The 24438-nt window shown below is 39.0% G+C and overlaps 2 protein-coding genes across 7 annotated transcripts; one reads left to right on the top strand and one right to left on the bottom strand.

Annotated features, from left to right (window-relative positions):
• Nucleotides 1–234: 234 nt before the first annotated feature.
• Nucleotides 235–20677, top strand: LOC148421285 (dynamin-2). 6 transcript variants are annotated; one of them, XM_088419298.1, is made up of 20 exons: nucleotides 235–629; nucleotides 4945–5018; nucleotides 6110–6259; nucleotides 6349–6552; nucleotides 7384–7482; nucleotides 7690–7850; nucleotides 8586–8728; nucleotides 8810–8945; nucleotides 9095–9162; nucleotides 9362–9500; nucleotides 12361–12447; nucleotides 12559–12629; nucleotides 13920–13974; nucleotides 14702–14812; nucleotides 15344–15453; nucleotides 15550–15661; nucleotides 16911–17078; nucleotides 17328–17551; nucleotides 17770–18009; nucleotides 20527–20677. In XM_088419298.1, exons 1-20 carry the CDS (start codon nucleotides 469–471, stop codon nucleotides 20561–20563), a joined length of 2550 nt encoding a protein of 849 aa, XP_088275424.1. In that variant the 5' UTR covers nucleotides 235–468; the 3' UTR covers nucleotides 20564–20677. The 6 variants fall into 6 exon arrangements, with proteins under 6 accessions (XP_088275424.1, XP_088275423.1, XP_088275420.1 ...); XM_088419297.1 differs by lacking the exons at nucleotides 9362–9500; nucleotides 20527–20677 and adding exons at nucleotides 11514–11652; nucleotides 18256–20516; XM_088419294.1 differs by lacking the exons at nucleotides 9362–9500; nucleotides 20527–20677 and adding exons at nucleotides 11514–11652; nucleotides 18253–20516.
• A 268-nt stretch (nucleotides 20678–20945) lies between these two features.
• Nucleotides 20946–24217, bottom strand: tmed1b (transmembrane p24 trafficking protein 1b). The gene is made up of 5 exons (XM_088420407.1): nucleotides 23953–24217; nucleotides 23270–23367; nucleotides 22982–23171; nucleotides 21743–21910; nucleotides 20946–21662 (listed from the first exon to the last, which is right to left on the bottom strand). Exons 1-5 carry the CDS (start codon nucleotides 24133–24135, stop codon nucleotides 21612–21614), a joined length of 690 nt encoding a protein of 229 aa, XP_088276533.1. The 5' UTR covers nucleotides 24136–24217; the 3' UTR covers nucleotides 20946–21611.
• Between the last annotated feature and the right edge of the window lie 221 nt (nucleotides 24218–24438).

The raw sequence follows: 24438 nt of genomic DNA, 5'->3' as shown, positions 1-24438 counted from the left end.
GACACTGTATGCATTTTTTGCATAAAATGTAACTTTTTATGATCGTGTGATGTCACGTATTCATCAATTTACTGTACATATTGCTTTTAAAACGCATCTTGGGATATGTGTGTATTTTTTGACTGACGGTCCAGACGACCAAAGAGAGAGGAGAGTAGTAAAAAAGGCGGGGCTTAGAATCCTAGTGGAGGTTGGGTGTGTGTCGCCTGACCGGATGATGACAGAAGTTTTTAGTCAATGTGGCTACAGTAATTCGTTATTTAGCCTGCTTCCTATTTGTATTACAACCCGAGGATTCCAGGAATTATTATATTTTCCTTTTACATGGGAAAAAAATAAATACCAAGTATTTGGCTGAGCTGGCAATTCCATCTGGAACTTTGGATCAGCGATCCGTCGGCCTTTTTTTTTTTTTTTTTTTTGACATTGCAAACACTTTGAGGTAGCTGAACGGACCGGGGTGCCACCATGGGAAACCGGGGGATGGAAGATCTCATTCCCCTCATCAACAAGCTTCAGGACGCTTTCAGTTCCATCGGTCAAAGTTGCAACTTGGAGCTGCCCCAAATAGCGGTCGTCGGCGGCCAGAGCGCAGGGAAGAGCTCGGTTCTGGAGAATTTCGTTGGCAGGTTGTTCCGCTTTCTATCAACTTTTGAATGTGAATGTGACATTTATGAAGTAAAATATTTTCGGCTCACCAATCGTTCGCTACTTTTGTCTCGTGTAAAAGTGGCCAACTCGGCGAGCTCAGTGGTTTCTTTGCATTTTGGAATGATGAGCTATTCACCAATAGCAATTACGCTTTTTACGCAAGGAAATTTATTCGACACGAGACAAACACCCAAGCTTTCATTTGGTTGAACAAATGCATCCAAAGTTATCACACGCACACAAAGGATATTTTTTCAGCTTCAGCAATTTTATGAAACATTAACTAAGTCTTAAGATACCTACCTCAAGGCTGTAAATGCATATTTTATTGGCCATGCACTATATAGGCCAGGTCAATGTCTGATCTTAAATGTGGTTTAAAAAAAAACCAAATAAAACAAACAAAAAAAAATGTTGGTTGAACATACAGAAGCAATGTGCTGAAAACCTGAGGTCAACATGTCTTCAGTTTTTCCGAACACAAAACAAACTAATATTCAGTTCTCTTCTGTACTTTATGCTCTTAAACTGGAAGTTGCGTGGAAAATAGCGTGAAAAATGAACCAATAGCGCTTCACTCTGTTCGACTACTCGGTAAGTTCTGACCTTTTCTCGCTCCCCTGTAAAAATTGCGTTTTCATTAGGTGGTCCCCTCCTATTGACATATACGGAGTATTACATACACACAGCAAAGCTGTTCAAAGCTACATAAAACAATTTGGTGAGCCAGATCTGGCTCCTTGGCTTGAGTTTGACACCAGGGGCCTGCAATGTTGTTTTTTTGTTGTTGTTTTGTTTTTGCATAAATAGATTATGAGCATAAATGGGCAGAACCGGTTGGAGTCTTTTAGGGTGGCAGCACTGCTGAATTTGTGAGCTTTTTGAACGAGACTGACGGAATCTTAATGAGGTCCCCTTCAGACAAATAACAAGAAAGCAACTGTTTGAACATCATTGGTCATGCAGGCGCACAGTCTTTCTGCAAGCAATTATTGTTCACTCAAGCTCAGAAAAGGAACATCTGACGTGTTTAGGTTTTAGGAAGTTGTCAGTGTTGAAATGGGGAATGTGGCTTATGTGGCCATGCCTTCCTTTTGCCTTTTGTCCGTGGGTCCCAAGCAGTTCCTGGGGGAGACAGTAGAGCCATTGATGCGCTGATGTGTGGGGTCATCAGTGATATCACCAGCTGCACTGTCATGTGTACAGGACACACTCTTGCAGATTCTCCAAAAGGGGGCCTGCGCTATTATCATGTCTGTTAATGAGCCTATTCATGAAGCTGTCCATATTCTTTGTTTAGTTTGAAAGTTTTGGTGACTTTTTAGGTCTCAAACACTTGTAAGGAACTAATCTGTTTGCAAGTAACTCTGACCCCATTGTAGCAATTATTTAGATCAATTAGAAATAAGGAATGTAAATAAACCCAATTTATATATATATATATATATATATATATATATATATATATATATATATATATATATATATATATATATATATATATATATATATATATATATATATATATATATATATATATATATAGATAGATAGATAGATAGATAGATAGATAGATAGATTAGCAGTATGGTTTGTTAAAATGTGATCAGTAGGAACGGCAATTGTATCAGATTGTCAACATCAAAGTGTGTTGAGTCATTAATGTCTATAATTCTTGCCTATATGGAGCCCTTGAGCGCTGGTAGCTAGCAGCTAGATTTAATAATGAAGCCTGATCTACTAGTAAACACTGACAACAGATGCCTTATTTCAGTGTTTCTTTGTCATCAAGATGGATTATTACGTTTGTTATTAAAATGGAACGGGAGGGATTTTGGAACAACGTTGTACGGTGTTGAACAACAAAACAACATTGGTGGTAGAAAGATTAGTAAAGCTGTTACGCCATGACATACTGCTGAGCACAACTTCAAATTAAACATGTACCCTAATGTACCGGTAGCATTTTGACCAGTGGACCTCAGTGATGTTATTGTATTTGCGTAATTTTTTTTTGCATATTTGGACAGGTTTACTGTGTATCTTGAGGCATCTTGTTGTTTTCTTTCGCACACTGCATGAGTCTGTTAATCCAAGTTATCTTCTGCATTTAGGATAAATTTCTGTGTCATTGTGCTTTTTGCGACTAAATGTGTTTTGACTGTTCTAATGCTTTAAATGTTATGAAGTAGGTCTTTCAGGTCCTCTTGTTACTATTATTATTATTACAACATACTGATTTACCCATGAACTTTACCCATTCAGTATTTCTACATGCAAATGATTGGAGTTGTTACTTTTTTAGCAGCTCTTTCATTCATTTAATGTAAATGTATTCAACTTTCATATATGTACAGTCATAGAATTTAGTTTGGTGCTTTCACAAGTGATAGGAAGTACTGAGGAATGAGGATGGGATTGTTGTGTAACTTCCTGATTGCTCCGTCAGCATTGGACAACAGGCATAGTGGGTGTGAACGGTCATCTATGTGTGTGTGTATGTGTATACAGTATGTGGATATCAGACAGTTAACTTGACCGATATAGTGAGTTTTTGATGTATGTCCAGATTGAAGCAGCAATAGCTCATCTGTAAGGAATCAAGTTTGTAATTGATCTTGACCATGTTGCAAACAATAAATGTTCAATGGCAACAGTAAAGTAAAAAATAAAATAATTACTTAAGCAAAAATGTTGATGATTTTCCCAACTTTACGATGTGTTACGACCAAACCAGTTGACTGAATTCTAATATTTGTGCATTTTCTGACCTAGCATTTTGAACTAATGTCTGTTTATTTTTTCTAAATAAAGAGATTGCTATTAAATCATGTTTTTTATTTATTTGATTCATCAATTGATCAGCAAAATAATTGACTGCTTAATAGATTATTAAAATAATTGTGAGTTCCAGCCCTAATTTAAATGTAGTTTTTTTGGGGTGTATTGTTAAGAACTTCACAATTGAATTCGGTTTTGAGTCAATTTGATTCAATAGCCATCTCAGATTTAGTAAGATGCATAATACTCTGAAAACATCTGATTTTTTTAAAATAAATAAATAAATAACCTTAACCCTGAAGATAAAAATCACACTTATTTGTCCAAGTGAAGCTCAAAAGTTAAAAGAAAAAGCTCTTTAGTGGAAAAAAAAGTGCATGTTTGTACTCTTTAACGAGGTGTCAGAATGCCAAAACATGGTAAACAACACAGCCATACATACTAAGTCAGTCTTCTGTTTTACTTTGTGCTGGAAGGTAACATTATGGTGTATTTTTTACTTTTATTAGTTGCTGTGTGCATTATACAAATAAATGTAGTTAAAGTCTAGGATCTATGGCTTTTTTGTTGACAGCTCTACCAGAAGCCCTAGTTAGCTAGTCGGCTAAAAATGTGCTAGCAATGATGCACGTCGTCTACTTATTTCTTATTTTTACACACTTCAAGTACACTTTTACCATTTTGGCTACTGGGGAATGAAAATAGAGACCCATTGTTTTGTTTTGTTTTGAGAAATGTCAATATCAAGCATTTTGTCCATGAGAACTAAATTTGTCATTTATACAAAAATGTATTCGCTGGACATACAGATCCATTTGCCAAAGCTGGTCACAAAAGTTAAGTGGCAGCTACAGTATATAGGGGCTGGTCGCTCTGGAAATCCGACTATCCCATGACTTCATTAACGTAATAATAAATGTATAGTATGTTACTTAGAAGACATTACATCAACATTTGAATTATTACTTTGGTAATATTGCTTCATTGGCATTGATAATTTGGACACTTACTGTGTATTTTGCTGAGAGTATTGAATCAGTGTGTTTCTAATAACGACAGACACGTTGTCATTGCCGAAAGTGCTGTGTCACCACTGACCTGGAAGTAATCACAATTCTATTGAACGGGAGTTTCCATTCTAACTGACTTTTACTGTATGTGCACAAAGGGAAACAAAAAAGATGTACATTATTCCCTTGCAAGTCCAACTTTTCCATTTATCCAATTTCTTCATTTTAAGTGGACTCAGATTGTGAGTTACCAAATGAGTAAAGCCCAGACTTCTTTCTCCCCTTGCACTTATTTTAGCTTATCCAGGGGTATCCAAGTGTGTTCTCAGACCGACGTCTCTCCAGTAGGGTTTTCCTGTTTGTTTGTTTTTTTCAGTTATGTGTTGATTAATCCTTTCACCTCTTTATTTAGCTAACATTTTCAGGAAACACAATCAGATATTGTTGTTTTTGATTTGTCATGATTTTTTTTTGTTAAACATTACTGGTGTTTCCCCTGCAGAGACTTCTTGCCCAGAGGATCTGGTATCGTCACCCGCCGTCCTCTTATCCTGCAACTCGTTAACAACAAAGCAGGCAAGTGAAAAATGGTGCTGGGGGGTCACATCTCCCGCATATACGCTCATTGAGTGCCCAACCTCTATGTATTTGTCTCTACCCTATTATATTTTGATTTTATTTCAATAAAGTTCCCCATTAGCTCGTGGCAAAAGACAACCTCTTCTGAACTGTCAGCCAGGAGAGACTGTTATCATCAGCATGACATTAGTTCTCATAGAGCAGTGGAGTACCAATCTCACAGCTCTGTTTTGAACTACAGTACCTGGAGTTTCCTTAGCTCCTCGACATTTGCGGACGGCCAAATAACCAAGTGATAATCGGGGTGACACAAAACAAGCCTTAGAACAATTTGATGTAGCAAAACAGGCGAGCAGCATCTCCTAACTAATCTGATTGTTCTTCTAATTTTTAAGACAATAGAATTAATGTGACTGGACCATGAAAAAGAGGAGTCAACCATGACACCCAGTAATTTGATGCTATCAACTTGTAGTATGGTCGACGTTCCTTGGGTGTAAGTCTAGGAGGCTTTACCAGCTTGTGCATATATTGATGGCCAAATGTCCACATTTTTAAAAAGTATATATTTCAAAGCACCAGTGAACTTTCTTCTTTATCTACGAGGGGCATTTTTACATGCTGATGAGTTTTGGTACAATCTGAATACTTCATTAGTACGGTAGTGTTTCAATAGTCTTTAAATGTGCAAGATTATTATTTTATTTTATTAGAAGTGTTCTAATTAGTATTCTTATAGTGATTATTTGAATGAAAATAAATAAAAAGAATTTGACACTCTTCATTTGAGAGCTCAGGGTTAGGTCAATATGTGCCCAGTTGTTGACTGACTGACTGACTGGCAATGTGTTAAAGGGTTTAACTGCCTCTCGCCCAAAACCAGCAACAAACATATTAAGAAACAGTGGTATACATAATAGAAAAATAGATTGACTCCTAAACATTTTATGAAAAAATGCCCTCCTCTTAATCACTTAATGATCCAAAATAAATTAAAAAAAACTACTAATATGGCCGCCAGATCTGTGCTCCCAACATTATTCTATTGCATCCCCGCATCATCACATTTTCATATTTTCTCTATGCAGAGTATGCAGAGTTCCTGCACTGCAAAGGCCGCAAATTTGTGGACTTTGATGAAGTTCGTCAGGAGATTGAAGCAGAAACTGACCGGCTCACCGGGTCCAACAAGGGCATTTCACCCATCCCTATCAATCTTCGAGTCTACTCCCCTAACGGTGAGGAAAACACACACGTACAAATGCAACACACATATGATTCCATGCCATGCTTCAAGTTTAATTACTGCTCTGTCAATCCTTCTTAGTGTTAAACTTGACCTTGATCGACCTGCCTGGAATGACTAAAGTGGCTGTTGGGGACCAGCCTCACGACATCGAACACCAAATCAGAGAAATGCTGCTCCAGTTTATCACCAAGGAGAGCTGCCTCATTTTGGCCGTCACTCCTGCAAATACTGACCTGGCCAACTCCGATGCCCTCAAGATTGCCAAGGAGGTCGATCCTCAGGGTAGGATAAAGTTTGTTGTCGTTTGTTCTCTCACATGTAAGCTGTTAATTTGCAGAACAGGACTGCAGGCTACTCACGTGATCTTTGGGGGCTACCTGGTGCCCACGGGCACCACGTTGGTGACCCCTGAGCTAGTGAATGGGATGTCAGCATAACTCAGCCTCTGGGGACTAATATCCAATGTTGTTTTTGAGGAAATTGGTGAGATGACAAGACGTCACCCCACAAATGCTGGACAACACGCGTGATGAGTGTCCAAGCACATCAAAACAATTTTGGATTCATTTTGAACCTTGAACAACCAGTGAACCTGTGATTTCTGATGTATTTTTTAAATAGGCCTATCCAGAGCAATAAGGGTTACATGCATAATGATTAGCATATACTGCACTTGTAATCATGGTAATAAATAGGCCACAACTAAACAGTAGTCATAATGATCAAAAACAGGGCCTTCACAGGAGTAATGTTGGTGATGCATCAACATTAAAATCACTGGTAAAAAGCTGTGTCTAGGATGTAAGACTAGGTAAAATTAACCAAATATACGTTTTCGACGGAGGGCCTGGTACAAGTGACAATGATTACATGATATGGTTCACATTTCAGTCTGAAGTGCTCCTAGTTTCTCCACTTTCTCTTATTTTTCTTCACACGCCAGCCACATGTGCCAAATAAACTTTTAAAACCCTTTGAATGAGGCAAATATGAAAATGCAAATTGCCAATACAAATCAAGCTTGATGTTAATAAATAAATAAATAATTGATGCACAGTTGCACACATGCACAGCTTAGACGCAACATTGGCTAGTGACAGGTTTTATCTTCAGGTTTGCGGACGATTGGAGTGATTACCAAGCTGGACTTGATGGATGAGGGGACTGATGCTCGAGACATTCTGGAAAACAAACTACTTCCTCTCCGCAGGGGTGAGACTACTTACACTTAACACACTCAACAAAAACACACTTTAAGCAGAGTAAAAGTGTCATTTTTTTCAATATTGATGCCTTTAGAGAAGCTGTTTCAATCAGGGATTCAGAGAGTTAGTGTTTGCTCCTTCCCTGTCATTCCCATCAAGTTCATTCGTGGTTTGACATCACAACAATAGAATGTGCTATGTTTATTCTCTACAGGTTACATAGGGGTGGTGAACCGCAGTCAGAAGGACATTGATGGGAAGAAAGATATTCGTGCAGCTTTGGCTGCTGAGCGCAAGTTCTTCTTGTCCCATCCTGCATACAGACACTTTGCAGAGCGCATGGGCACGCCACACCTGCAAAAGACACTGAATCAGGTAAGGCATCAACCCAGCCGGGGTAATTACTGTCACACTGTCACAAATCTACTTAACAAAAACATAAACTATTAATGACATAGTTGTTTGATACCTTTATACAAACCATCCATACAATTTCAGTTAACACGATGGCACAGAAACTACATTTCACACAATGCATGATCCAGTAGTTATATTACCAGGGAAGTGACAACATCTTGCCACTAGATTGCAGTGTATGTATCCACATCAATACAATTTTCCCAATAAGAGGAAGCGATGAATACAAATAGGGCTTCCAAATTGTCCACAAATAGCAAAATTGTTTCCAACTGTGGTTGACTTTATTCTATTTACAATTCCACTAAAAAGTTTCAAATTCCAAAAATACTGAAATGTTGGATGCCAAGAGTGTCACCTTTACTGGCACTAAACAACTTTGAGAACAAATTTTCTGAGTACCCTGCTACACAAATAACTACTAATATGGTGACTGCTATACAGCATGTGTCACTTCTTCCTTTGAATATTCACCACTGGAAACAAAAAAGTAATTCAGTCTGTATGCAGGCACCAAGACCCTGGGTTAGTAAGATTTCATGGGAAATGTCAAAATACTACTGCTTTTGTCCACATGGTGCTGCCATAATCAACAAAACTTAAAAGTTCTTTAGTGCAGCTTGAATAACTATCACTCATTGTACAATATTAAACTTCAATTCACATGTTTTTTTTTTCCCTCTCTCTCTCCAGCAACTTACCAACCACATCCGCGACACTCTACCAGGGTTACGCAGTAAGCTGCAAAGCCAGCTTCTCTCCCTGGAGAAAGAGGTAGAAGAATACAAAAACTTTCGTCCCGATGATCCTGCACGCAAAACCAAGGCTTTGCTTCAGTCAGTGCATACATACACCCACCCACACGTATAACACCGGCGCTAATATTTTTAAAGACGACTCCACTGCTTCACATGCAGGATGGTGCAGCAGTTTGGCGTGGACTTTGAGAAGTGCATCGAAGGCTCGGGGGACCAGGTGGACACATCCAATTTATCTGGAGGAGCAAAGATCAACCGCATTTTTCATGAGCGTTTTCCTTTTGAGCTGGTGAAGGTGACTATCAATACAGCGTTTACTAGCAAAGCTGATGTTGTCGTTGTTCTTTTGTTGCTAGGCATATGGCAAGCATGGAGCTTGAAAGGATGTGCAAAACATTCCATCTATCTATGACGTTTTTAAGATTTCTCTTCCATGTATCGTAGATGGAGTTTGATGAGAAGGAACTGAGGAAAGAGATCAGTTACGCTATCAAAAACATTCATGGAGTCAGGCAAGTTGGAAGAGCCTGTAAACATTTTGCATGAACACATTGCTTCCTTCTGTTTGCTTGTGTCTTAGCTCCCTCCCTTGTTTGTCCTCCTTTTGACATCCACCCTTTAATACTCTGGCTTATTTTCTAGTTAAGCGTCCTCCCCATGTGCACCTCCTGTCTTCCTGCTCCATGTCTGTCCAATCTGTATGTCCTCCAGGACAGGCCTGTTCACCCCAGACATGGCGTTTGAGGCCATAGTGAAAAAGCAGATCATTAAGCTGAAAGAACCGTGTCTAAAATGCATCGACATGGTCATCCAGGAGCTCATCAACACAGTCAGGCAGTGCACTAATAAGGTATCACTGCACGGTCTCTGACATGCTTGTACAGCGGAGAGCATGGTCAACTGCAATGCTGCCAGGAGCATCCTTTTTTTTTCTTCCCAGATCCGATTGTTGTGCTGCTACATACACATTTTTTGTGATTAATTTTTATACTAGCATTAAAGGTGACATATTATGAAAGATTGGGATTATAACGGTTCATAAATAATTCGGTCTCAAGTATTACACTCAAGTATTTTTGTTTCTTTAGATTAGTTTGTGTTTGGGGTCAGGACACCCCTACTTCCAGCCCTGATCATCATCTGAACAAAAGGCGTACTTATCATTGCTTCTGCGGTAATGGGGGTTAAGCTGCTAAATTTGCGTTTGGGTGAGAGGTGGCGGGTATCATAATATGTCTCCCTTAAAATGCTAAAATTGATTTGCTTTTGCAAAGTCCAATTTGCACTGGGTTCACCGCAGCGGTTTCTCTGAGAAGCTGTGTGATCAGAAACAGGTCTACATGTTCCTGTGCCGGTTTGTGACAAAACAAGTTGCAGGTTTTTGTGGTTTTTCAATTGAAAAACGTTCATATTGAGAAGGAGTCAAGTGAAGTTGAACCACTAATTGCCTTTATTATATCTGGGCTGGATATACAGTATCTAAAGTGTTAGTTTTATAGTCATTTGTCACATGGATCATGCTCACTTAAGATGTTTCTTAATGTAGACCAGCAAAAAGCTGTATGAAAATCTATTAGGTATCATGAACGAGAAGGTTTCATGTGGGGTACAATTTAATCATCTATGACCGTGCATATTCAGTTTTAATTTGTTTTTGTCTTCTTGGTGATTATAATCACCTGTCACTTGTTTTTTTCAGAGTCAGTTTAGTTTGTGGTTTTGTGTCAGGTAGTGCATTGCATTTCCTGCTGTAAACTATACACAGTTACAGTTATGCTCTGTAAAGCTCATGGACAGTTGTCATGCATTTCACATTAATGTTATTTTTTTTCACTTAAAAATGCTGACGATAAAGTAATAGGTTAATAAACAATGATTGGACAAAACGTTTTTGCGATACACAAATGAAAATTGCAATTTTGTCAGAATATTTGATTAATCGATCAAATAAACAATACGATTGTCCTTTCTAAAAATATCCAATAATGACAGCTCTACACATAACCTAAAGTCACAAACAGTGCAACTTAAATTAAGCATGCATGTGTTAATGATGACATTAATTCTGCTATGCTGTCTGTAAACTGAAAAGGATTTTTGACTGATGACCCCTGCTATGAGCTAGGAACAAGTACCAGGCCGGCCATGAATAGAGAAACCCTCAAATAAATGCCGCTTATTAAAATGCATTAGGAGGAAACAAATGCTATTTTATTCATTTTAATGGTTTCAATCAATCAACAATCCTCATCGGCCTAAAAAGTCCATAGCATCGGCCCTATTAACTCTTTAGGTGTCATCGACGAGAATTCTCGTTTTTCAAAATAGTACTAACGAAAAGAAATATAAAATAAAATTCTCATCAAATGCAATTTTTATGGTGGGTAGCTGACAACCTTGACTAATGCTTAACTAATATAAGCCAATTGTACACTAATGTGCTAACTGTGACCATTGGATGGCAGTGTTTTCACACGTATAACAAAGCTGTTACCAACATGCAATTTTAAGTAAGGAATGGAAATCATTCTTTCTTATGATACTACCCATATTAAATAGAAAGATCCAGTGGCAACTGAGTGAGCTACCTTGATTAATTAAATAAACAGCGATTGAAGGTGTGCTCTCACTTTTCTTTTTTCAGATTAAACCTGCAGCTTGTTTAATTAGCCAGAACATGAAGCAAAACTAACTGAAATGTTCCCTTCTTTCCCTGTTTGTCAGTTTTCCTCAATGGCATCGCAATTTACCCCTCAAACTTGGGCTTTCCTTTCTCTGCCACCCTTCTCTACCACCTCTCTACACATTGCTACACTACCGCATCATCCATTAATTGTCCGACTCCCATGATGCATCACCACAGGACAGGCCTGTTCACTCCTGACTTGGCGTTTGAAGCCATAGTGAAAAAGCAGATCATTAAGCTGAAAGACCCCTGTCTGAAATGTGTTGATCTGGTCGTCACCGAGCTTGTCACCCTGATCAGGAAGTGCACCGAAAAGGTAAACGGGAGATGCGGAGAGGTGGTGTGACAGGATGATGGAAGGCAATCCGGCATAGAACATTGCGCGGGAGAAAAGAACTAACTGACTGTCTGCTGCTGTTAATGATTCCAGGCTTCACTCGGCACCCATCTCATTCCCTCTTTAAATTTAAGAGCCCCTCTGACCCTGGACTTTGACCAGCCCTCTTCACACCATCAGTGCTAAGAGCAGTGATTTTTAACCACCCCTCACTCACTGATTAAACCAATTTCCCAAGACACAATAAGTCAGCAGCGAGGTTTGATCTAAACTATATTTCCTGTTCCTCAAAGCATCTTCAATCCTCACTACAACTTTTTGCACTCATCCTTTCCAAGGATCTCACCCAAGTTCTGGTGCAGGTTAAAATTCTGCTACTTTAAGACAGTGAAACCTCGAAGCTCCAACACAATTCTTTCAATGTTAATTTGGAGGAAAATTAAACAAGTCCCCTTATTTTTGGGCCTAATGGAAAATTTTTTGAAATTTTTTAAGAGAAAGTGATCGAACTTGGAGGTACCACAGTCGTCACTTTGCATGACTCACTCTTGCTTCAGGCATTTCTTAAAAATGCACACTGAATGTCTGTGAGAGTGTGTATTAGTGTTTCTCTCCTGACACTTTTTTTTATTTTTATTTTTTAACTACGGTACCTGCAGCAGTGTTTGTTGTTTTTGCTCTCTGTAGCTTGGATCATACCCTCGCCTTAGAGAAGAGACTGAGCGAATCGTCACCACTTATGTCAGAGAGAGGGACAGCAAGACTAAAGACCAGGTCAGTGTGTGTGTTTGAGTGCATATACAGTATAAGTGTGTGCTTGTATAAGTGTATCAGAATTTTTGCAATTACATTTTTAGCGATTCTTTGTCATGTTTGGCCCATCAGGTGCTCCTGTTAATTGACATCGAACTATCCTACATCAACACTAATCATGAGGACTTCATTGGGTTTGCCAAGTGAGATATAATTTTTGGTTACACAGGAGTAACAAATGTCTGTTTTTTTTTTACTGCTTCAAATCTGTGTTTTTATACTTTTATGAATAAATATTATATTAAATATAATATTTAATAGTGATGAATAAGGCTGCAACTAACATTGTTCTTGTAATCGATTACTATTTTGATTATTTTGTCGATATAAATCCATTTAAGTTTTGATCAACAGTTTTAATTAATTCAAAACTAGTGCTGTCAATAAATTACAGAAAATTAGAGATTAATAATTAGGATGTATAATTAAATAATATAATTCACCCCATTTTATTCCTACCTAAACCTTTCTGGAGAAAACCCGCAACCAAAGTTTTTTCAAATTTACAAATCGTATATTATTTTTTCAGATTAAAACAATTGATATACAACAACAAAAAAGTGGCTTCATTCATTATTATTTTTTTTGACCAAATGCACTTGTAAACATTTCCCCTCTGTTGTAATTGCGATAATTTGAAAATGCTGGCTACAACCTTTAGTTTCAACCATCTGGAGGAATGACCCTCTTTTCTTTGGTCGATCACCAAATAATTAGAAAATAACAGTAAAAAATATATATCTATCGTCCATCCTGTCTGTTGCAGACATTCTTGACAGCGGGGTGCTTTCAAGTTATGTTTGGCAAAGAGCTTTGCTATGGCTCACTACATTAGTGTCTTTGCTGCTATAGTTAGTTGTAGGTGTGGATACACCTGGGTGCTTTGCATTTATGTGGTAAACTGCTCTGTGCTAAGCAAGCTCTTCCTCACAAAGTATACATGTCACTTCCTTTTATCAAAGTTGCAGTCAGGGCATTTTTAAACATTAAACATCATTGGACAACTCTCACATGCTCTTCCATTTTCACGTCTTCCTTCTGCTCCTGAACCTGCCCTCTCACCCAGAACAGTAGCCAATCAGTGTCCACCAGGGTATGATTGACCTTTGTTTTCCAACAACCAATAACTCAAGCACAAGAAGCTCGATGCATAAAAAAAATGTATACACCGCAGAGAAAGTATGAATCTAGATATTAAAAATTAGATTAACGTGAATTAAAACCCCAATTTAAGCAATTCACTGCTTCACAGCAAGTTTACACATTTATGATAAATTTTGAAATAAAAGATGAATTGAGTCAGCACGAACCAAACGATTTTGTTTCACCCAAGAAACATTTAATTGCAATGTAATGACCCACGTAATGAAAGTGCATTGTATTTTACATACAGTCATCCATTGGTAAATTTAGTACAACTCCTGCTCTTGCAGTGCCCAGCAGAGGACGGCTGCCAATGCAACCAAGAAGAGAGTCATGCCTAACCAGGTAATTGCTTTACATAGCCATGGTGATTTATTTATTTTGCTCTGTGTGTGGGTGCATGTCAGAGCCGTTTTCTGTTAATCCCCATTAACAAATGTTTCTGCTCTTGTGTACTTTTGTTTTGATTCTCCCATATTGTCCTCTATTTCATGGTCAAGGGAGAGATTCTTGTATCTTATCTTCCTTCTCCCATCTATTTTTTTCTATTTCTCCTGGGTAAATATCGGTTTTCACTATCTCTTTGAGTTTTTAGTGGTACTTTGTGACAGTGGGGGAAATGAAAGACATCAATCATGGATGACTTGAGAAATGGAAATGATCAGTTTAAGAGGCAAAGTAATACCCTGAGATTTTTTTTATCATGATCTCATACAAAGTGCACAAAAATGAAACGTTCAGACAAACTGGTTGCAATAAGTGTCTCTCCAGTTACGCACACTAGTGTACTACAAATGTCATCTGATTTTTCTCACACACTTTTTACCTTTTGTCTCCTTATGCCGAAGTCTGGCAGAGAGGATGAATTGAAGGTGACTCTTTCAAGTGTGTGAAGTTCACATTATGAGCGTGCACGTGTGGTCATATTTTGTATCCGTTGTAGGGGTTTACCTTCAATGTTTGGTTTTGGGAACTTCTCAGGATTGGTCTTTATACTCAGGGTTGGGTGTTTTCGTAATTCTTTTGACATTTTCTTTTGGTTTTGTGTAAATTGTCGGTGTCTTGTGCTCAGGTTATCCGTCGAGGCTGGTTGACAATCAACATTAGCATCATGAAGGGAGGCTCCAAGGACTATTGGTTCGTCCTCACTGCAGAGTCTCTTTCCTGGTACAAAGATGAGGAGGTAAGAAAAGATTTTTTTTTCTCTTTATGGAGGGATGGATAGAGAGAGAGAGAGAGAGAGAGATAGGATAACAAAAATATACACTGAATATGATGTACATGACACTGTTGACATCCAATACAAGTATTGTGTCAGAAATTCTGCTTTTGCAAACAACAACACTCGGTTTTAATGGAAACTGTCAAAAGATTTAGCTACACAAGTGTGGCAAAATACACGGAAGACAAATTTATGAGATGACAGTGCCTGTTGTGTCCTGTTACTCACGCATGAGGGATGCGAGACAGCACAATACTTTCTGTCATGCTGGTATTAAAGTTTGGTTGTGAAACTGGTTTCAAATGTTTGTTTCAATCTCCTTTATTACTATTGCCCTATAATTTACAAAAAGGATCAATTTGCCAAGAATTTGTCATTAGAAAAGAACAGTAATCACAATGCAGAGTTATTGCTGAATCGAAGTGCATTCTGAGTGCATTTATTTATTACATTTTTCACAGCAAAGTGATGATGCTGATGTGTTTTTATCAGGAGAAAGAGAAGAAGTACATGCTGCCTCTTGACAACCTGAAGCTAAGAGACGTAGAGAAGGGATTCATGTCCAGCAAACACGTCTTTGCCATATTCAACACAGAGCAGAGGTGAGTGCAGTGCTGCTATCATTTGCACTTTTAGAGCTTTTGAACATCTATGACTGCCCTGTCATTGTTATGCATGTTTCTGGGTGTGCTGCACAGAAATGTGTACAAAGACCTGCGGCAGATCGAGCTGGCGTGTGACACTCAGGAGGATGTCGACAGCTGGAAAGCCTCATTCCTCAGAGCTGGTGTATACCCTGAGAAAGACCAGGTAATAACATTTTAAACAGGTAATGTTTGAAGATAGTGAAGTATTGAGACGGTCACAGTTTTGGGATGTTTAGACTCTTTGGACCAGCTTACAAAGAAGACTTGGGTTTACAATTTTCATGTTTTTTTCAAGTCCAGTCCTCGAGAGCCACAATCCAGCCTGTTTTCAATGTTTCCTTTCAACCGACACACTTGTTTCAAATAATCAGAGCCGTTATTAGAATTCTGTAAATGTGCTAATGTTAACAAAAAAGGCATTTTTTTATTCATTTCCTTCAGTGGGAGAACATGTGCCAAAATAAAAAAACAAAAACCTAATAAATTAATCCTACCTTACTAGCCAAAATAAAAGGAAACATGACAATTCGCTAACCTACCTACCGAATGAAAAACAAGAAAAAAAAGATTAACAGAAAATGGCATCCCCCTCCTACTGACTGCTCCAACTATTTACAACTATTTACAAAATACACAAGTCACAGATGAGTTTAACACGACTGAAGGGTTTCTGAAAGCTACCGTTTCCTGGCAGTGGGATGGCTGGAGAGAGACTGAGTGCTGTTTAAATTTCACCACCTGTTCTTAATTCACTCATTCAAAACAAAGCACAGACACAAACCAAAAAGAGAGAAAACACAGCAGAACAACACAAACACAAAACAGCAAATGACCCACGGGGTCATAACAGCTAACCGTGAAACTGGATGAGTAATTGAAATGTAATATTGATTTCAATTTTGACTTGACACTTCAAAGGATTATAGTTAAAGGAAAATGATTAATGTACCAAATGGTGGCATGTGTGTGCGTGCATGTGCATGCATGCGAGAGGCAATGCAAGAGGCTTGAATTTGTCATATTTATAAGGTCATTTTATACTGGACAAAAAGAATAAAGGGTTCAAGAATAAAGTGTTCAACGTGCAGGTGGACATAAGGCTTTAGTCTTTGTTTTGAATTGTCAGTTTTGGTATCTTGAATTCATACTACATTTTGAAACCAGTGAAAAAGCATTTTTTATTTATTTCAGTAGTAATTGCCTATATTGTCACTCTGCTCTGCATATCTTTAAGAGTACACCTTCATTTCACCAGAATGCCCAACAATGTGCAAAGTGGGCTGCCAAACTGGCATAGAAAACCCTATGCCTGCATGACAATTAGGACACACACCATCATCTCTGCATGCGCCATCAATGAAAGGACAGCCATTGTCTTTCTTAACCTGGCTTGTTTCTCTCTTGCCCTCCAGCCAGAAAACGAAGATGCAATGAATCCAAGCGACACCGTGTCTATGGATCCGCAGTTGGAACGGCAGGTGGAGACCATCCGCAACCTGGTGGACTCCTACATCAGCATTGTCAACAAGTCCATTAGAGACCTCATGCCCAAGACCATTATGCATCTCATGATTAACAGCGTAGGTGTCCCATTTTTTATCGGCACCGATGGAGCTTTTCAGGGTCTCTTTGTAGATGTTATGATAAACTAGCCCGCAGTTCAGTCAGTTCACGGGCCCTCCTACAAGACACGTGATTGACTCCTGCTGCCATTAACTGCGAAAAACACGGGATATATATATATATATATATATATATATATATATATATATATATATATATATATATATATATATATATATATATATATTATGTTATTTGACCTCCAGGCAAAGGACTTCATCCACTCCGAACTTCTGGCCTACTTGTATTCAGCTGGGGACCAGAGCAGCCTGATGGAGGAGTCTGCTGAGCAGGCTCAGAGAAGAGATGAGATGCTCAGAATGTATCATGCTCTGAAGGAATCGCTGGTCATTATCGGTGACATCAGTACGACCACTGTTTCAACCCCTGTGCCTCCACCGGTAGACGACACCTGGATCAAAGAGTCCAGGTAACAAATGTGTAAAGGAATTTTAGGTCTCACTATCATGGAGATTAAAAAAAATAAACGGATTATAGAAAATGTTCTTGAACTTATTAGTTTGATCATTACCTTACCTAAGAGCATTGACTGTTTTTGAATTCATTCAAAAGCCCCAAATGATTTCCTCTCTTCCCTTCGCCTTGGTAAAAATGACCCAACTATACTAAAATGTTCATCTACTTCAGTCCTCCTGCAGGAATTCGTCCTGCCCCTGCAGCAGCGCCTCCTCCAAACCGACCCCCAGTCGTGAGAGGACCCGCGCCTGGTCCTGCCCCGCCGCTGAACCCCTCTCCTGCATTCGGAGCTCCGCCAGTACCTACTCGGCCCGGTCCGATGCCAGCCCAGTCCGGTTTTGATCCAAACGCTCCAATGATTCCGTCCAGACCGGCGCGTGTGCCTCCCGCGCTGCCCCCAGGCATTCCAAGGTAAGCAGCATGAACGGCTGCATTGCTAGCAATAGCACATTTTCGTAAAGTGTGCGACATCGTACCACTTAAACACAGAAGCCATGCTTTTTCTTTCATTTTTTACTGTATGGTGTAAGCAATGGGGAAGTTGATGGTGGCGGTGCTTGTGCTTTGGGAATCATGATGCATGAATAGCTGATGACGTTCTTCCTTGCATGTTTCTCTCCTCCCTTGTTCTACCCCATTTCTTTCTTCCTGCAGCAGGAGACCCCCGGCCGCCCCCAACAGACCCACCATCATTCGTCCTTCTGAACCCTCTCTGCTTGACTAGAAGCACACACAAAATATGCAAACATTTCATTTAGTTTACACTTTTATACTTCCAGTGTTTTTTTTGTTGTTTTTTATTAATATCTGCAGTTCAGAGATGTGCAGTACGTTTTGACTTTGTGTCGTTGATTCTTGAACAACGTGCACAGTGAGTTTTGACAAGTGAAATGAAGCCTCATGAAGCACTTTGATATATGCTTATACTTATGATACACAGTATATGCTCAACTAGATGGCACTCTTGGGTTAAAAACGTATTTGAAATTGAATAGATTTTCAGGGAATTACAGGACTTGAAATATTGGGTTCATTGACTTTTTTTTTTTTTTTTGCATTTTTATCCCTGGGACCTGAAGCAACGGTTTCTATTTCAAACAATAATATAACATTATTAACAAATCTTATTATTATTAGTAGTAGTAGTATTACAGTTAATACTTAATGCAGGGGTCACCAACGTGGTGCCAGCAGGCACTGGGTAGCCCCCGAGTATCACGTGAGTAGTCCGCAGACCTGTTCTGCAAATAGTTTACAAGTGATAGAACATTGTGATTTTCTAACTAACGATTGTGCTTATATGACATATACATTACATATTATACTTGATTTATGTATTTACGACAGCTTTTTCTTAATTATTGTGAGAAATCAATAACATGATCAGGGTCTTCACATAAACTGGTAGCCCTTTGTATTACTCAGTACCAAAGAAGCTCTTGGTTTAAAAAAAGGTTGGCGATCCCTAAATTTAATGCATGGCCTGATATCTTGTATGCGTTTGAAACGTCCGACTGCATTTGAAAGCGCCTTACGTCTCCTCAGGTCAGCAGCTACCGGTGTCAAGCTAGTCGAAACGAAATGACCACTCCAAGGAAAAAAAATACAAAACAAAAGCCTGATAAGGCTAATGCATTGAGGTCCATGTCATTGTGTGCGTTTATTTTGAAGTTGTCTTAATTAGCGCCTTGTTGGCATGTTAAGTTATGGTGTTTCGCCTCTTAATATGACTACTACTAGTAGTCTGCCTCCTCCGACCTAAACAGCAGCCCATTGTTCCATATGGATCACTGATTAAGGCTAACAAAACCTGGCACTTGAACACAAATGAACTGTCGCTCAAAAACTATTTTGGACGTCGGCGGCCGCTTGATTCTCGGTCTAGCGAGTCCATGTGTTTACATACTAAATTTAAACAGCAAACAACAATGCAAAATTGCTTATTTTGACCCATGCGTTAACCTTTATTTCTAAACTAAGAGAGCCATCTAAAGGAGTCATAGCACAAGTGGTTCATGAGGCCGAATTTTTCCTTCACTATTTTGACATTATGCAAAGGGAATATTCTTATGAGTCATATGGTTTAAGAACCATTACATTTTATACATATTGTTTATTGTTGAATTCATTGTTGTGGTAGAATTGTTTTCAAGATAATCATCAAGAGATTTCTGTATGCTAATGTACTGTCAAAAATGTTACACACTAAGCACCTCATGATGTAAGTACCATTTTTTGTATGGTTTTTAAATCTACAAATTTATATTTTTTGTCATCGTACAATGTCCCTTAATATTTTTTGCAAATTGACTCCCATGACCTAATTCAGCAACATTCATAGGACATGAGCTTTATTGGTTTTATGATATCCCATTTACTTGTGCTCAACCAATGGTGAATTTTAATCCTGCCTTGATTTTATTTCTATATCATGATTATCGCATCAAAAGCCATAATTATCATTATGAGTAAAAGTGCCTGCTTTTCAGAATGTTTATTAAATGGTGGTGTCATTGAAAAAAAAATGATAATGTGCTCTTGCTTCACTTTGCAGCCATACCTTTCCTTGGGTGTTTTACCACCTTCTTATGCATGCTAATTGGTCTTGTGCGCAGTTTAATAGCTAGCATGGCCACTAATGTAATATATGCTGTAATGAACAGGTCAGCTCAGGTAACATCTGACGTATATTAGAGTCAGGTGAAAACATTTGTGCCTCTAGGGTTCAATTCATTTTTTTAAAGTGTTGCTATGGTAAGTATAGTTGCTAGGAGCAACAGAATAAAGACAGTGCAGCATGGGGCTATTCATAGAGCTGGAAGTACTTAAAGGTATGCAACAGGAGTTTTACTGGTTTTTCTGTATTGTATTAGCTTCTCCATTGTGTTTGAAAGGTGAATTAAAAAAAAAATCTGCCTCTTCCCACAGACGTCCTCCACCCTCCTCTCGTAGCAATCAAAGGTGATGGCCAACTGTGTCAGCAAGCAAGGGTGGATGGCCCACTCAGCTCTTGCACATCAGAAATTTGTGTTTCCCACACGATAGAGGATGATCACAAAAATAAATGTGTTATTTCAAATTTAGTGTCATTTGTGATAGGACACATCATCAGAGCAACATAAATATACATGACTTAAAAATGTCCATTATATCGCCATAATGAGAAGTGAAACTGCCAGTGGCCATCTTGTATTGTGCCCCTAAGTTAAATATAACAATAATTATGATTTATGATTCAATTCAATAAATTCAATACCTTATGCAAAAACATAAACAGCTCCTAAAATAGCATATTTATGCTTGTTCAAACAATTTTGCTCACGTCTCACATACGGCAAACATGCCACTCCGTTACAATATAAAAGTTTATTTGTAAACAGGAAATTGTCATAACTTTACAAAGTCACACTTTTTTTGTAATTCTCATTTTATTGTTCAGTTCAAATACTGAAGACATGTCTGAACTGAAAAACCCTAAAATCATGCTTTAATCATCTTGCTTTTAACTTTTAATTCGATAGTACCTGGACACATTTGAAAAAAAAAAGACAAAGCAGAAGCTTTAAGCACAAAAGCACATTATGATGATGTTCCTCATTATTTTTGGAAGTCCGTCTTAGAATTTTTTTAGAACAAATTCCAAGACTATTGCACATTATCACATGAAGACTGAAAAGGCCTAGAGGTTCTCCAAGTCACTGACCTTTCAACTTTGGCAAAAAAAAAAACATAGAGCAAAACTCAGAAAATATACTGCAGTACCTTTTAAAATGTATTTTTGCATCACTTTGTAGAATGATTTCACTTTAAAAAGGCACTAAAGAAAACAAATAGGCCACCAACATGGAAAGTGTTCTTCACTGTCAACTGTTATTGCTCAGATTGGTACATGACAACGTGAACCACACCACTCGGTGCCGACAGCTGCCTTTGACGGATAATGAAATATCTCCACCCTTGTAGCGGATTGCGAGTCCCGTTCCGGCCCGTCTTGTCACGCCAGAGAGTTCCGTCTATGTGTACACCCTCCGTTTGTCGTCAAACAGTTTACGCACGGTGTAAACCTGAATAAGGGGAGGTGACAGACAATCTTGTAAACGCCGCCCATCCGATCCCCCGCGAGTAGTCATGAACAGCGTTTTACCTGGGTGAAGGCCACGCACAGCATCACCAGCACACTGGCGCCCGACCAAAACGAGACCCTCCACAAGTTGTCCTCCAGAAGGTTTCGGTCCCGCGCCTCAAAAGCTCGTAACACCGTTTGCATCTGCCGACTACGCTCTAGACGTTTGTGTACAAAGTCCATGGACTCCTGAGGAAGGAGATAGACATTAAATACATTAAAAATGAATGAATTAAATTATACATTTCAAAAACTTGCCAAAAAATGTGTTAACGATCAACGGTCCTGTTTTGAATATAATCGTAGATCTGATATCATTAAATGAGTATTACATTGGGAGTGGCACTCCTCCGGAGGTCGCCATGTCTGTTATAGCTATGGGCAGCCGGAGGAGGAGTGTGTATTGCTGCATTTACCGTAATGCCCATAAAACTCCCACGGGCACATGCGAAAAATTACACATACTCCCTATAACCTTAAGCTTTAATATCAACGTGTCACGGTATTGGATTTACAGCTCTAAAATAGATTATTTTCAAATATTTAATGCTTTCCTTTTGATGTAACACAACTTAGATGTTACATGTCCAAGAATTAGACACGATACCGCACAAGTTAGCAAAACTCAGAGCTCAACAATTAAAACTCGACATTATTTCTTTCTGGCTCAACACATCAAATTCGAACTGAAATTCTAGAAGTATAGATCTACAGAACAACAATAATTCAAAAAAGGATTGAGTTTAAGCCTTGTGGAGTATTTTGTCCAATCCTTTGACGTTCATATCAAAGGGAAAGCATTGAAAGCAGACATATGGAGATGAATTTTCACCCATGGTGACAACATGTCAAAAAGTTCACCTTGGTACGACCGTTTGTTAACACACTACCAGTGTGCCAGCCCTTGGCCAAAAGAAAAATGATGTGGAAGGAAATGGCCCAAAAATGATTCCTTCACTGCTCCCCTCTACCTTGAGGGACTTATATAAACACAACGTGATTTGAACTAGTATATGTTAACATGTTAGCCTCTTTATTCAATGTAGTTAGCTGCAGTAATGTGATTGGATGCTGCAGCGGAGGACTCACATTAGATACACAATGAGATGAGGCTGCCTCTGGAGGTTCCCGTTTGGGCTGATGGCTCAAAGGGACAACTTACCTGTTCCGGCAGGTTTGGGCGGTTTTAAAAATCATGCTATATCGTCAAACTGGTTATCGGCCCATGCCTTGTCATTATAAAATAAGTGAACTGCTCACCCTCATATCCCGCAACTTGTACTGCAACATGGTTTCATCGACCTGCTCTAACATAGCCCATTCTTCATCACCGCCAACATCTCCGCCTTGCCCCTCGATATACAGCTCGAAGAACACCAACTTCTCCGAAAAGTGGCTGAAGCTGTTATCGAAGCAGACTTGGTAGTCTCCCTCCACTGTGGGCTCCACCCTGAGCAAAGAGCAAAAAACAGGAGGTCAGGTCAGCAATAAATGAATGGATCCAGGAACAAGATGGAGGGTCTGGGTGAGATTTGACATCGCACTAACACATGAACTCCATCAGAGCGGCGAGTCTCTGCAACTATCGGGGTGTCCTCTGGATCAAGGATGGTGAAATCCACATCCATGCCAGCACCTCCAATCACCTGGAAATGAAAGACAAAGGTTTCCTCACCGACACGGAGGCAAACATTGCACTCGTGCAGGTATATCATTTGTAAATCAGAATGCATGTGTATAATTTAGAAACAACATTAGGCACATCCTGATAATTGAACCAAAGCCCACGATAAAAAAAAAAAACAGACAGACAGACAGACAGACAGACAGACAGACAGACAGACAGACAGACAGATAGATAGATAGATAGATAGATAGATAGATAGATAGATAGATAGATAGATAGATAGATAGATAGATAGCGGAATGAGACGAAAAGTAAATATAGAGCACAAGTGTTTGCTCTGACACCTGAAAGAAGAAAGCGTAACTGATCCGACTTTCGTTATACGTCACTGGAATAAATAGACGAACAACGATACATAATACATTTTTGAAGTGAAATTGCCTTTGCTTTTATCCCGAATATTAAACTCGACTGCAACTGTGATGTTTCACACACTTGATTGCTGGCCTATCTCTGCAGTTGTTAAAATATGCGTGGATAATTTCAAGCTCAAACCAGTTACGACGAGATATCTAAAAGGGGAGCATTATAACCATATAGTCACCTGATATTCGACTTCCATCGAACCGTTGTGTATTGCTCGTTGGAAGAAACATTCGGATTTCCCGGCTTGCAAAAGGAAAGTGAACTCGCTGCTCTCCTCTCCGGCAACAAACGCATCCCCGAAACACCATCCGAACACTGCGAGGATCAGCAGCGGAGTTTTGCCGACAAGGAGGTGATCCATACCGAGGAGATTAGCTAAAATACGTTCAAAGGTTACACTCAGACATTCCTTGACATCTCGCTGTGCTGAAGAACTTTTACGTACGGTGATTGGGTGAATATCAAACGTCTTGTCATGTGACAATAATAACCAATTGGGAAATGCAGCGTAATCACTTTTGAACCAATCATTGCAGAGGAAAATTAACCAGACGCGAATGACCAAAATAGGATTTTGTTTGGGATACGTAAATCCGTTCACCATGTTGAATGTGTCAGATTTGCCCGTAAACGCATTCATCACGTTGCGTTGGCTATTTGCGGA

This window comes from Hippichthys cyanospilos, chromosome 7, assembly GCF_059441005.1.
Source record: "Hippichthys cyanospilos isolate Australia breed blue-spotted pipefish chromosome 7, RoL_Hcya_1.0, whole genome shotgun sequence".
In the NCBI taxonomy this organism is placed as follows: Eukaryota; Metazoa; Chordata; class Actinopteri; order Syngnathiformes; family Syngnathidae; genus Hippichthys; species Hippichthys cyanospilos.
Note: the sequence above shows the minus strand (reverse complement) of the source record. Positions and strands in the feature narration are given on the sequence as shown.

Coding starts and splice junctions, on each gene's coding strand:
- LOC148421285 (XM_088419294.1), top strand. CDS start 469: ATGGGAAACCGGGGGATGGAAGATCTCATTCCCCTCATCAACAAGCTT. Junction 14,813..15,343: donor CCTGGTACAAAGATGAGGAG/GTAAGAAAAGAT, acceptor TGTTTTTATCAG/GAGAAAGAGAAGAAGTACAT. Junction 15,454..15,549: donor ATATTCAACACAGAGCAGAG/GTGAGTGCAGTG, acceptor TGTGCTGCACAG/AAATGTGTACAAAGACCTGC.
- tmed1b (XM_088420407.1), bottom strand. CDS start 24,135: ATGGATCACCTCCTTGTCGGCAAAACTCCGCTGCTGATCCTCGCAGTG. Junction 23,368..23,952: donor CGATGGAAGTCGAATATCAG/GTGACTATATGG, acceptor TTTCATTTCCAG/GTGATTGGAGGTGCTGGCAT. Junction 21,663..21,742: donor TGTGCGTGGCCTTCACCCAG/GTAAAACGCTGT, acceptor CCCCTTATTCAG/GTTTACACCGTGCGTAAACT.